This window comes from Pipistrellus kuhlii, unplaced genomic scaffold, assembly GCF_014108245.1.
Source record: "Pipistrellus kuhlii isolate mPipKuh1 unplaced genomic scaffold, mPipKuh1.p scaffold_m20_p_2, whole genome shotgun sequence".
NCBI classification, from domain to species: Eukaryota; Metazoa; Chordata; class Mammalia; order Chiroptera; family Vespertilionidae; genus Pipistrellus; species Pipistrellus kuhlii.
The window spans coordinates 23,629,936-23,643,610 of NW_023425515.1; the positions used below are offsets into that span (position 1 = coordinate 23,629,936).

General features: G+C 33.8%; 1 protein-coding gene across 1 annotated transcript in view; it reads right to left on the reverse strand.

The window, feature by feature from the left end:
- The window catches only part of ZBBX (zinc finger B-box domain containing), a 100,026-nt gene that overhangs the window by 25,460 nt on the left and 60,891 nt on the right, over window positions 1–13,675 (reverse strand). The window contains exons 11-15 of the mRNA XM_045583654.1: window positions 13,632–13,675; window positions 13,201–13,301; window positions 11,996–12,075; window positions 9,165–9,304; window positions 4,391–4,698 (exon numbers count right to left, since the gene is read on the reverse strand). The exon at window positions 13,632–13,675 is cut by the window's right edge and continues 66 nt beyond it. Coding sequence (XP_045439610.1) covers window positions 4,391–4,698; window positions 9,165–9,304; window positions 11,996–12,075; window positions 13,201–13,301; window positions 13,632–13,675 — 673 coding nt within the window. The remainder of the gene's footprint in view (window positions 1–4,390; window positions 4,699–9,164; window positions 9,305–11,995; window positions 12,076–13,200; window positions 13,302–13,631) is intronic.

The following is a 13,675-nucleotide window of genomic DNA, read 5'->3' on the forward strand; positions in this document are numbered from 1 at the left end:
GCAGGGGGGAAGTTGGGGGCAACCAGACTGGCATGGGGGCAATCAGGGGCAACTAGGCCAGCAAGGGGGGCAATAAGGGGTGGCCAGACAGGCAGGCAGGTGAGAGATTAGAAGCCAGCAGTCCAAGGTTGTGAGAGGAATGTCCAACTGCCAGTTTAGGCTGATTCCCGGGATCAAGCCTAAACTGGCAGTTGGATGTCCCCCAAAGGGTCCCAGATTAGAAAGCATGCAGGCTAGGGTGAGGAGACCCTCTCCCATGCACAAATTTCTTGTACCGGGCCTCTAGTTTATATATAATAAGTTTTGAGAAATGTATAAACCACAATTACAGTAATTATCTACAGTAATTGCCATCAAACCGAAGAATACAGAAGTTCATGAAACCAAATTTTCCTTTCTCCTTTATTTCCTTTATTTTTCCCCCTTCAATGTCATTGCATACACATTATTTGGAAAGCAGAATATCTCTCATATGCTGTGCTTTTTGAACTAGTGTCTTTTTCTATACATAATATTATTTCAAAGATAAAGTGTCAAAGAGAATAAATCTGATCACACCATGGTCATAGACAAAGTCCAAGTTAACAACATTTTCATCATTAAGCGATTAGAAAACAGGCAGGAACAAGCTATGTAATTTGAGTTTATATAGCTCAAAAGTAGCAGACCTAGATTTTGAATATAAGTCTTTCTCATTTGATGCCTAGACTTACTCTATCACACTATGAGCTCATTATATATATATATATATATATATATATATATATATATATATATATATATACTTTCATCCCACGGAAGAATACAAATAAAATTGAAAAGTACATAAGTCCCAACCAGTTTGGCTCAGTGGATAGAGCATCAGCCTGTGCACTGAAGGGTCCCAGGTTCAATTCCAGTGAAGGGCATATATCTTGGTTGCGGGCACATCCCTAGTAGTGGGTGTGCAGGAGGCAGCTGATTGGTGTTTCTCTCTCATTAATGTTTCTAACTTTCTATCCCTCTCCCTTCCTCTCTGAAAAAAAAAAATCAATAAAAAAATATATATTTTAAGTACATGGAGTCTATAAGAAACAGATAAAAGATTTGAATTGAGAGCTCTAAATGGGCTTACAATATATCAGAGTGGCTATCAGTATTTAAAAGTTCCCTAATGGATCTAATGAATGCCCTAATGTGGTCTGTTCAAGCTGGTAACCAACACAAAAGAAATTATTGTAACTTGATTCCAATTTATAAGTCATATAAATGCTAAGATGTACAAAACCAAACAGCCACCAATAAATCATCTCATTCAAAGATAAGTCCAAGTCCACTCTACTCATATCTTCACTGGTTCCCCCAGACACTGAAACCAATTTACAGAACCCCTTCAGCCATAGTGGAGCTCATATTTGGATTAGACAATTACAAATCTGGAAAGTTTTTTTTAAAGCCTTGGTCAACAGAACAATGAAAGTGAGTTTGTTCTTCCAAAACTCACAAAGTTAACTTGGTTGTTTCAGAACCAGACCAAGAGCCCGATTAGACCACATTCTTCCCAGCACCTGACTTTTATCTCATCGTTGCTGCTCTACTACTTAGTACTTAATTTCATAGGTGGTCCCACCTTTATGAATAACTCAATTTTTAAAAAATTACGTGCAAAATGAACTGCCAAACAGTCAATTTCAAAGTCAAGTAATGCCATTACTAAAAATTTCCCTTGTTGCTCACTCTTGAAATTTCCACTGGAGCACAACAAATGTCCAAGTAGTTTCTGCTCAAAGAATGGCTTTTGCTAGGGCAGGAGGAGCATAAAAACATTTCCTGTAGTCATCAGTAGATTATAAAGCACTGTTCTCTATGATGTAATCATTTAACACTTTTCTTTTATAATCCTATATAATAAAAGGCTAATATGCAAATCGACCAAAAGGCAGAAGGACCGGTTGCTATGACATGCACGACCATCAGGAGGCAGAAGCTCAATGAAGAAGCTGCCTCCTGGTGATCAATGTGCTCCCACAGGGTAAGCACCACTCAACCAGAAGCTGAGCTCACAGCTGGCAAGTGCAGTGGTAGTGGAGGGAGCTCTAAGAATAGCCTACTAATTTGGGCCCACTCTCTTAAGCCATCAGTTGGACATCCCCCAAGGCTCCTCATCTGTGAGAGGGTGTAGCCTGAGCTTAGGGATGTGCTCCCCAGCCCCCACCCCAGTGCACAAATTTCATGGACCAAGAGTCTAGTAATATCATAAAAGATAAAAATATAATTAGTAGCTTTTTTAACATTTAAATGTTAATTGTGAAATGCTTTAAATACACTGAGTGGCCAGATTATTATGATCTCTGAATGTATACATATATATATGTGTGTGTGTGTGTGTGTGTGTGTGTGTGTGTGTGTGTGTGTATTAGAGGCCCAGTGCATGAATTTGTGCATGGGTGGGGTCCCACCAGCCTACCCAGGGGGAGGGGTCATGGGCAGTTGGCTGGCCTGCCTGTTGGTCGAACTCCTGTTCAAACTCCTGGTCAAGGGGACAATTTGCATATTAGCCTTTTATTGTATAGGATATACACTGAGTGGCCAAGTTGTTATGTGTTCAGAGATCATGTTTATAGATATGTATAACACATGATTCAACTTGATCACACAATTTAATATCAGTAATTTAAAGATTTGTTTCAAATTTTTTTCTAGCTTTATTGAGATATAATGGACATATAACTGAATTACATTTTATTTTACTTCATTTTATTATTTTATTATTGACATTATTATATATGACCCTCTGTACCCACCTCCACACAGCCCCCCCCCCACCTTCCCTTTGGCTGTTGTCTGTGTCTATAGGTTTTGCCTATATGTTCTTTGGCTAATCCCCTTCACCTTCTTCCATACGGTCCCTTTACTCGCCCCTCCCCTCTGACAGCTGTCAGTCTATTATTTCATGTATTCATGCCTCTGTTTCGATTTTGTCCATCAGTTTTTGTTCACTAGATTCCACATATGAGAAATTTCTATACCACAATGTATATCCATCTTTATAAATTAATTGTATTATTTAATTGAAGTTGACATTCTCTATTCTAATATATTATATTTTTAATATTATTAAATTTGAGTGTATCCATAAAAAGGTACATATTGTAAATGTTTCCAAAAGTGCTATCAAAATCTATGTACCCTTTTACAGTTCAATTTTTATATCATATTTTTGAGATATATCCTTGTTAATAAAAATAGTTTTGTTTTATTTATTTTAACAGAAGATGATGTCTCCTCTTGCTAAGGCAAAGGTCAGCCAGACTTACAAACACTATAAATAAAATTGGGTTTCTTTGCTCAGGATTCCTCTCCTCTAACACAGCACATTGCATGGGCAGGTATTACTAGCCCTCCTCATGGTGCCCTGGGGAAACAGGTCAACTAGAGTTTTTGTCTGTTCTGTTTGCACAGATTCAATCTATGCTCAATTGTTTTCTTCATTGGAAGAGGGGAGAGAATATGTCTCCTGGCCAAGTCCTTCAGAGACTGAGCAGACTTTTAGGGATCTAAGGTTTTGCAGAGGTCTCATTCCACTTTGCCACTTTAAAAAGGAACAAGATCAGCCGCAAAGTGGGCACAGAAATCCAATCTCCAAACAGAAGTAGCAGCAGCTCAATATTCAGTTCAATTTTTTGGTACCACCTTCAGTTTAGGCACGATAGAGATTCATTTCAAATGACTCTAAAGGATAGTTAAATGTTGGACTTCGCCATTTCCAAAGATTTTAACATTTGTCTTGCTCAATTTCCCAAGAGATTATTATTAATAATCACTATTACTTCACATTTTTAGTATGTGGAACAGAGATTTAAATGTACTTTTAAAATTTGGTAGTAATGCAATAATTATTGCCAATTGCTGCTTTACCATTTTTCCTAAGAAGAAACACAAACTTCACCCCTATTCCTTTATTAACCTTGTACCTGACAGATACCTTTAACTCCTATACTTACATTAAGCCACAAAAACTGACTCTATCTACATATTTGCCTTTATTTCACTTTAACCAGTGACTATACAGTAAAAATCTAGAATGGATTTATTATACTAAAATATTTATAACAACAAATTTCATTTAGAAAGGTAACAGCACTATAAATATGGTACATGAGATAGACCCTCAAGTTTTATTTGTTATAGAAGCCATTTATTATCATGGCATTTACCATATTAGATTTGTCCTGTAAGTCATTAACATTCTTTCCCATATAACTCAATCTTCAGCTACCTCGTGATAATATATGGCAGTACATTTTAACTTCAATTGGAGAAAACATTTAAGAATGTATTGTGTGAGCATAACATTTTCTTATGATGTTCTTATAAAAATTTTAATATAACAAACATAATTGAAATTTACCAGTGGTGATTCTGTAGTTTTTGAATCTTCAAAGTTTGGCTTCTCCAGAAAATTGCTACATTCCAAGGATTCTTTGCTGTCTTGAGACAATTTCTCCTTAATGGAAGGTGTTTCTAAATCTACCTTTGGAAAAGAATCTTTGTTTGCAGATGATATGCAGGAATTATTCAACATTTGATTACATTCCATATCGATTATACTTTTCTCTTTGAAATGACTTTCAGAAAAGCTGCTTTCCCCCAAGTTTTCAACAGCAAGAGAATAAACATCGGGATCCACATTGCTGTCAACTTTTTTATTTGAAGTTCCTGTTGTCAAAAACACACATTTATAAGAGTTAAATACATTTAAACAAATAAAACAGATTAATCTGTTCATAAACCAAATGTTCTGTGATGTACACCTGTATCAATAAATCCTATTTTGTCAACATTTCTTTACTGAGTTCTCAGTGTTAAAAATACTATGATGCTGTTTTTGTTCCTAAATGATAATCATGATTTACTTAGGCATTCAAACCTTAATGAGCTAAAGACTAATGGAGTGAGGCAAGATTTTATTTTGTAATGAAATCTTGAAATTGATGCAAATTTTTATTCAGCCTTTGGTTCAATTCCCACTTGCCTACCTCCTCTCCCACTCTAGTTTTACAACAGCAATTTATGAGAAATAATGCGGAGGGAATCTTACTTCCACATTTCACCTCTTTTTCCATAGCATGCTAGTGATGAGGAGAAGGCAAAAAGAAATCTGCCAGATAAATGAGCAGCAGTTAGAGGCATAGAAAATGTTTAAGCTGGAACACCTGCTTCTGGAAAGCTACAAAATCAGCAAGACTTTATGAGTCACCATCTCATCATGTCTACTTTTTAACATATCACTTGGTTTAGATCATCGGTTTCAACCTGGTTGCACAATGGATTCATCTGAAGGTGCTCTTTAAAATTGTCAGTGTGTGGGCCTGACCCCAAAACAACTTAATCAAACACAGGGAGTGGGACTCAGCATTGTTGGTTTATTTTCCTCTACCAAGTTCTCCAGGGGATTATAATGTGCAGCTCAGGTTGTGAACATCGGTCTAGATTTTCTGAAGAATTAAAATAATTTAACAATTTTGCACCATGTTGCTTTCATTTGACATATATTTTCCAGAATGAATACAGCTTCATCTGATTATTTCTTATTATCTTTCTAAGATAAATAGCTTATCTCTATAAATATACTGTGTAAAACAGTAGAGGCTATGACTAAAATAATGTCCAGTGATATAAATTTTGCCATGCAGCCCGAAAGACTTGTTGCAATCAAATGCTGATATAGCTCGGCTAGTAGACGTAGTATTTACTTAGAACTTTCACATCCAACAGCTATCACCTCAACTTGCACAAATACTGGGAGAAATGCAATAACTTATATGTCATAGAAATGCTTTTATATAAAAAAAAACTTTATAAAGGCTATTCAATTTAATGAAGCTTCCACAATAATGCTGTATTTTCCTTCTACACTTAAATAGAGTTATCTGATTTTTTTTCCAGTAGAAACACATGCCATTTGTTATATGCAAATGTCTGCAATTAATCTCTACAATATTCACTTAAGGTGGCAAAATTTCATTATTAAGATCTTTTGTTGTTAAAAAATTATACAAAACACCCATTTATTAATGTTTAAAATGTGATACACAATGTACAGGTATGATTTAATTTACTCTATTCACTGAAAGCTCTGTTAAGTCATAAAAATTAGATATCTTGGTTCAATATTCATAAATCAGTTTATTTTATCACATCAATAAGTTAAAGAAGAAAAACCAAAGGATCATGTCAATAGATGCAGAAAACATGACAAAATCTAACACCCACTTATGATAAAAACTCTCAGAAAACCAGGAATAAAAGGAAATTTTCAATCTGATAATGACTACCAAAAAAACACACAAATGCACACACACAAAAATAAGTTATAGTCCACATCATACTAAATGATAAGAAACTAAAAGCTTTACTCATAAGATGAAAAATAAGGCTAATCTTTTACCCTCTTACCACTCCTTTTTCAACACTGAACTGCAAAACTTAGCTACCTAGTAAAACAAGGAAAGGAAATAAAAGAAATGCAGATTGGGAAGAAATGAATTTGATACTATTCAAAGATAATATGATTATCTACTTACAAAGTCCAAAAGAATTTAAAAAAAAACACATCCTGTAACTAGTTATTGCAAGATTGCAGGTTACAAATTAAACATACAAGTCAATCACTTTTCTATGTACCAATATAAACAAGTAAAATTTGAAATTAACATAACATTTACATTAGAAAACAAAAATGAAATACTTAAGTATAAATCTAGCAAACTATGTACATATCTATATGAGTAAAAGTAGAAATCTCTGATTAAAGAACTCAAAGACTAAATAAATATATAGTCTGTGTTCATGAATAGGAAGCTTCAATATCATCAAGATGTCAGCTCTTCCCAACTTGATCCATAGACACCATGAAATCCCAATCAAAATATCAGCAAATTATTTTGTGGATATTGATAAACTGATTCTAAAATTTATATTGAGAGGCAAAAGACCCAGAATAAGCAACACAATATTGAATGAGTAGAACAAAGTCAGAAAACTGACTATCCAACTTCAATAATTATGATACAACTATACAATAAAGACAATGTGGCATTAGCAAAAGTATAAAAAATTGATAAATGGAACAGAATAGAGAATCCATAAATAGATCCACATAAATATAGTCAGCTGATATTTGACAAAAGAGCAAAGACAATACAATGGAGAAAAGACTGCCTTTTCAACAAACATGGCTGGAACAACTAGACCTCTGCATGCCCCAAAAGTTAATCTGAACAGTTCTTACACCCCCTTCACAAAAATTTATTCAGAATGAGTGATAGACATAATTGTAAAACACAAAATTATAAAACTCCTAGAACACTGGAGAAGATGTATGTTGGGTATCATGATGACTTCTACACAATATCAAGCAGATTCCCTGAAACAAATAATTGATAAACTGGACTTGATTAAAATTAAAAGTGTCTGTTCTGTGAAAGACACTACCAGAAGAGTACAAAGGCAAACCACACACTTGGAGAAAATATCTGTAAAATATGTATCTAGTAAAGTACTGTTATCTAAAATAACAAAAGAAATCTTAAGAAAATGTGAAACCCAAAAAAAAAAAAAAAAAATGGGCCTAAAACCTTAGCAGACTTCATCAAAGAAGATATATTGATGAAAAATAAGTGTTGATGAAAAGATGTTCAACAACATAAGCCATTATAAAATTAAAAATAAAAACAATAATGAAATACCACTACACAATTATTAGAATGGCAAAAATATGAAACACTAGCAGCACCAAATGCTGATGAGGATGTGGAGAACAGGAACTGTCATTCATTGCGTTTGGGAATGCAAAATGGTACAGCCACTTTTGAAGACAGTTTGTTGATTTCTTACAAAACTAAATGTACACTCAACATATGATCCAACAATCAAATCTCTTGGGTATTTCCCAAATGAGCTAAAAATGTAGTTCTAAACAAAAACCTGCACATAGATATATATATAACAACTTTATTCATAATTGCAGAAACATGGAAGTGATCAAGCTATTTTTCAGTAAGTGAATGTATAACTACAATAGACTGTGGTACACTGAGACAATGGAATTTCAGCACTAAAAAGAAATGAGCTATCAAGCCATGTAAAATCATAGAGGCATCTTTAAATGCATAACACTAACTGAAAGAGGCCAATTTGAAAAGACTGCCTACTATATCATTTCAGTTCTATGACATTCTAGAAAAGGAAAAACTATGGAGAACAGTAGAAAGATAAGTGGTACCCAGGGGTTAGGAAAAAGGGAGATATAAGAAATGAGAGCACAGATGATTTTCAGAGCAGTAAAACTATTTTGTATAAAATATAATACTGGACACATGTCATTATAAATTTGTCCACATCCATAGAAGATACAACCAGGAGCAAACTCTAACATAAACTATGGATTTGGGGTGGTAAAAATGTGTCCATCTATGGTGGTTCACTGACAATGTACTATTCTGGTTTGAGACGTTAATAGTGGGAGAAGTTATGAGTTTGTGGTAACAGAGGGTATATGGAAACTCTGCACTTCCTGTTCTGTTTTGCTGCAAACCTAAAACTGCTCTAAAAAATAAAGCCTATCCCTGGCCAGTTTGGCTCATTAGACAGAGCGTTGGCCTAAGTCAGTCCTGAGGGGTCCCAGGCTCAGTTCCAGCCAAGGGCACATGCCTGGGTTGTGGGCTTAATCCCTAGTAGGCGGTGTGCAGGAAGCAGCAGATCAATGATTCTCTCTGATCATTGATGTTTCTCTCCCTCTCCCTTCCTCGCTGAAATCAATAAAGAAATATATCTTTTAAAAAAATAAGAAATAAAGCTTATTTAAATAAATTAAGTATCTTTAAAGTAACACTTAGTGAACATTCATATTCACCATTTTCACACAGGTAACCGAAACACTGTGCTACAGTTAGGTTAAAAAAAAAAAATAATACAGTCTGGACTAGATCTAGAGCTATGTAAAAGTCCTAAGCTCCCATGTGGATGTACTTTCAACCAATTTTCTTCTGAGAACTAAAATTTCTGGGGTTAAAATAAACAGCAAAAGAGTCAAAGCTTGTGTATACTGAACTACCAATTGGTTCTATTAAATTACGAACATTTATTGTTAATAGTAGTAATGAATAGGAAAAAAAAGTTACCTTTTGAGTTATCTTCACAATAAGAAGGGCTGTTGCTTGGATGAAGATGTAAGAGGTCTGTTTTCTCCTTGGTGAAAACATGATGCTGATGGATATAATTTTTATACAGAAAAGTATTCTGATAATCATAAAATGTGCAACTTCCATGTTTGTGGAAAAGCAAAAGAATAGCATTGAAAGAAATAATATTAAAGAAGTAAAATTCCCAATTTATTAAAACAAATATAATAAAAACTTAAAGAAATAGGGGTATTCACACTGATTTAATGTTTATTTCAGCCTTGCTGTGAACACATTTTAAACTACAAATAACTAAGTCATATTATGGAATTAAAAGAAATAGGCAACTGGGCCAATACTGGTTTTACTACAAAATTTTAATTGAAAGTTTCTTTTTTTAAATCTTCTGAAATAAATGTGGTTCCTTATATTCTTTCTTCAAAAGATGGAGAGTTGATCTTTTAAGCCCATTAAAATGTGGTGAAATCAAGGTGTGTGTTTTTAATTAATTGAATTTATTGAGATGGCATTGGTTAATAAAATTATATAGGTTTCATGGCCGAAACTGGTTTGGCTCAGTGGCAGAGCATTGGTCTGCGGACTGAAAGGTCCTAGGTTCGATTCCTGTCAAGGGCATGTACCTGAGTTGCGGGCACATCCAGTAGGGGGTGTGCAAGAGGCAGCTGGTCAATGTTTCTCTCTCATTGACATTTCTAGCTCTCTATATCTCTCCCTTCCTCTCTGTAAAAAATCAATAAAATATATTTTTAAAAAATTATATAGGTTTCAGATATACAATTTTATAATACATCATCTGTATATTGTGTAATTAGTTCACCACCCCAGGTAAATTCTCCTTCCATCAAATCAAGGTTTTATACTTAAATAAACTTTTAGTTGTTCATAAATGAACTTTAAGAGTTAAAATACATATGTGGCACTTATTTCATTTTTAATTATGAAAATTATATATATATATAAATATATATATATGCATAGTTACAATTTAAATAACATTTTCAATGCATTGAATAATATATTTAATAACACCTGAAATTTATGTAAGCTTTATATAGTACCATCATAAAAACACATGCATTATGCTAGATCAAAGAGATCCTCTTGAATCACCTATGATTCTTTATGATTTTCTAAGAAAATAAGAAGCTCTATGGGCACCTCCAAACCCAAGATGTAAAAATGTTGCCAAACAATGATCCGTAACTTTTTCTATCTTCTCTAATACCACACAGGGAGATCAAAGCAAAGATTTGTGATAATATATATAAAATAATCAAATTAAAGAGCAGAAATAGCACTCATTTTCCTGGGGATATATTAGTAGATATAAACCTCTTATCTACTGGCCAGAGGTTGTTTACTGCCCTCTGTCAAAATGTCAAATGGCAAAAGCACATGTGCTACTAGACATCTGGGTCTCTGTGTCCAAACATGGGGCTTTTCACATCTGAGTGCATCACATAGGCCTACTGTTATTCCTAAATGCTGGCAAGGCCAATGTTGATCTGAACATATAAACAAGGAATTGGTGGAAGGGTTACTTGATGGAAATTTCATTCTGATGTTTAACCTATTTAATACTTTGTGGTCAAAACACCTTGAAATCCTAGCTACAGTGAAGCGGACTGGGGTAAAATTTATTATTATTAACAAATAGAGCTAAAGCCCTAGCCAGTTTGGCTCGGTGGAAGAGCAGCAGCTTGCAGACTGAAGAGTCCTGGGTTCAACTATATATATTTTTTCTCTCAAACTAATTATATATGTATATATATATATATATATATATATATATATATATATATATATATATATATATATATATATATATGGAGAGAGAGAGAGAGAAAGAGAGAGAGAGAGAGAGAGAGAGAGAGAGAGAGAGAGAGAGAGAGAGAGAGAAGCCCAGTGCACATTTGTGCACTCGGGGGTAGGAGGGAGGGGGTGTCCTTTCAGCCTGGCCTGTACCCTCTCACAGTCCAACATCCTTAGTGCTGCCCCAGAGGCAGAGGCGGGGAAGTTACAGATACTTCCTCTGTGCTCCCAGTCATGAGTCAGGCTTCTGGTTGAGCAGTGCCCGCCTTGTGAGAGCTCACTGACCACCAGGGGCAGCTCCTGCATTTATTGTCTGCCCCCTGGTGATCAGTGCGAGTCATAGCGATAGTCCTTCAGCTGTTCAGTCGATTTGCATATTAGCCTTTTATTATATAGGATATCTCACCCTTCCTTCCACTCTTTCTAAAAATCAATGGGAAAATGTCCTAAGATAAAGATTAACAATAACAAAAAATACAGCTAGATATTATTTTTCATTTGAAATGACAAAATTCTACCAAAAATAAAGTTGCAAAGTGAACCATTATACTTAATTTATCATACAATGAAATCTATCTAGAATGTAATCCATAATTTGGGAGTTCTTTTTTTTCTCTCAAACTAATTATTATTATACCTGTTTTTACTTACGGTTCGGTTCATAGCAAACTGAAGTGAGGAAAATTCAGTTATATTTGAAGAAAAGAACGAAGCTCATATAAAATATATTGGTCTTGGTCAGTCATTTCAAATAATAATAATTCCTAAATTCAGAAGCATCTATTAAATAGTCCAGATATTAGATGAGTATAAAAATATCATTATAAACAATTTTCTAATTATTGAATGTTGACTAATATTAGCAATATTGCACATAAATTTAAACATGGCTTTACTTGTTTTTTACATATGTATGTCTGGTTTCAATAAAGAGTTGATTATTTGGTGGTGTTTTTTTTTTTTTAAATAGCATCAAAAGTGAATTAGAAAGACCTTACCTTTGTTGACTAACTGCATCAGCTAATTCGACTTTGTAAGGCACAATCTTTCCTTGTTCTTCACATTCTTCTTCATAAGTCTTATTAAATGCATGTTTTATAACATTAGTATATTCAATAAATGGATCATTATATGTTAACCAGCTTATAGGTTATTTAGAGAATAATACTTAGAGAATTCTCTTTCACTAATAATGTCATGAACTCTCTGACTATAAATTTCCAGAAGAACCTAACATATTCAAAAAATATTTGCTGAGGGATCTTGCTCTGTCAGTCATTTTATCATGACTGTCACACCCAGAAACAATAATATCAACTCATGTTTTATACTTAACTACTAAGTGCCAAGTAGGTTAGTTCTCTGACATAGGCTTACTGTACGCATGAAGAATCTAGTAACATGTGTGTATGTGTGTATGTGTTTGTGTGTGTGTGTGGATATTTATTTGTTCAATAGCTTAAATTTATCCAGAGGAGAAATAAAAATGTTGCTAGGTGCATGCCCATACACACACACACACACACACACACACACACACAGCAGAGGCTATTAACCTAAAGAAAAAAGTAGTATTTAAAGAAGTACTTCCGACATCCTAGTATTTTTCTTTCACAATCACAGTAATATAAATATCAAGGATAAGTGCCATATTCAGCTACTTGATTACAAAGTCAGAAATATACGGTTTGTCACAATTTAGACTTTCAGCCCGGAGCTCTCTCTCTGACTAGCTCTAGCTTTAGCTGGTTCTACATGTTGTCTTCTAGAGATGTGTATTCAAATTATGATACACTAAACCCCTTACATCATCACAATATTTTTCCTTTAAATAGAGAATAATATTAAATGACTTTTAGAAAACTAACTGTATGTATATTTCATTAAATAAATACCACACTAATCTTTGTTTAAAAGCCTGATAACATAAACAACTAAATACAGCAAACAATACACTACATGTTTATAAGTTAAAAAATAAAATGTCTTTTCATCTTCCATACCACATGCTTCCAAAAATAAATGACACTTTATCAATTCAGACATTTACTGTCAACACTAAAATAATACAGTTTATTAGTATCAGCATGCTTAAATTAAACTATGTTGAATGATAAAAGATTCTTGTTGAAAATAATATATAGTTGTAACTACATGCTATGAATTTCCTGTTTGTTAGATAAACTGGTCAGTAAGCACTCACATCATCCAGTTCAACTATTCTTAAAGATGATTCAGGTCTCTCTGTTCTTAACTCTTCCACTGGCAGAAAGAGAGCTGGGCATTGTACTTTGGTCTCCTCAACTAGGCAATAAGATTGGAAAATAATTATCATCAAAGCATATACTTTACCTGATAATTTCCTATTTCAAATAACATAGCCAAAGATAAAAGGATAATGTTCTCCTGTATGTCCACACAAATATCGATATATAAATGCTGTCAATTTTCCTAGTTCAAGTAAAATACACATTTTTTGACATTCAATTTTTAAATGAAACTGAATCTAAAAAATGGAAAGAGATAAAGGGTACATGGTCTAGTTGAGAAAAACAGTAAAGAAAAACTGATTAATGGTTAGGAAATAATTTAAAATAAATAAATTTGAAAATGTCTAATCAAAACTGAACTAACCATCATTATCTTCATCACTTTCATTCTGAGAACACGGTGCCTCA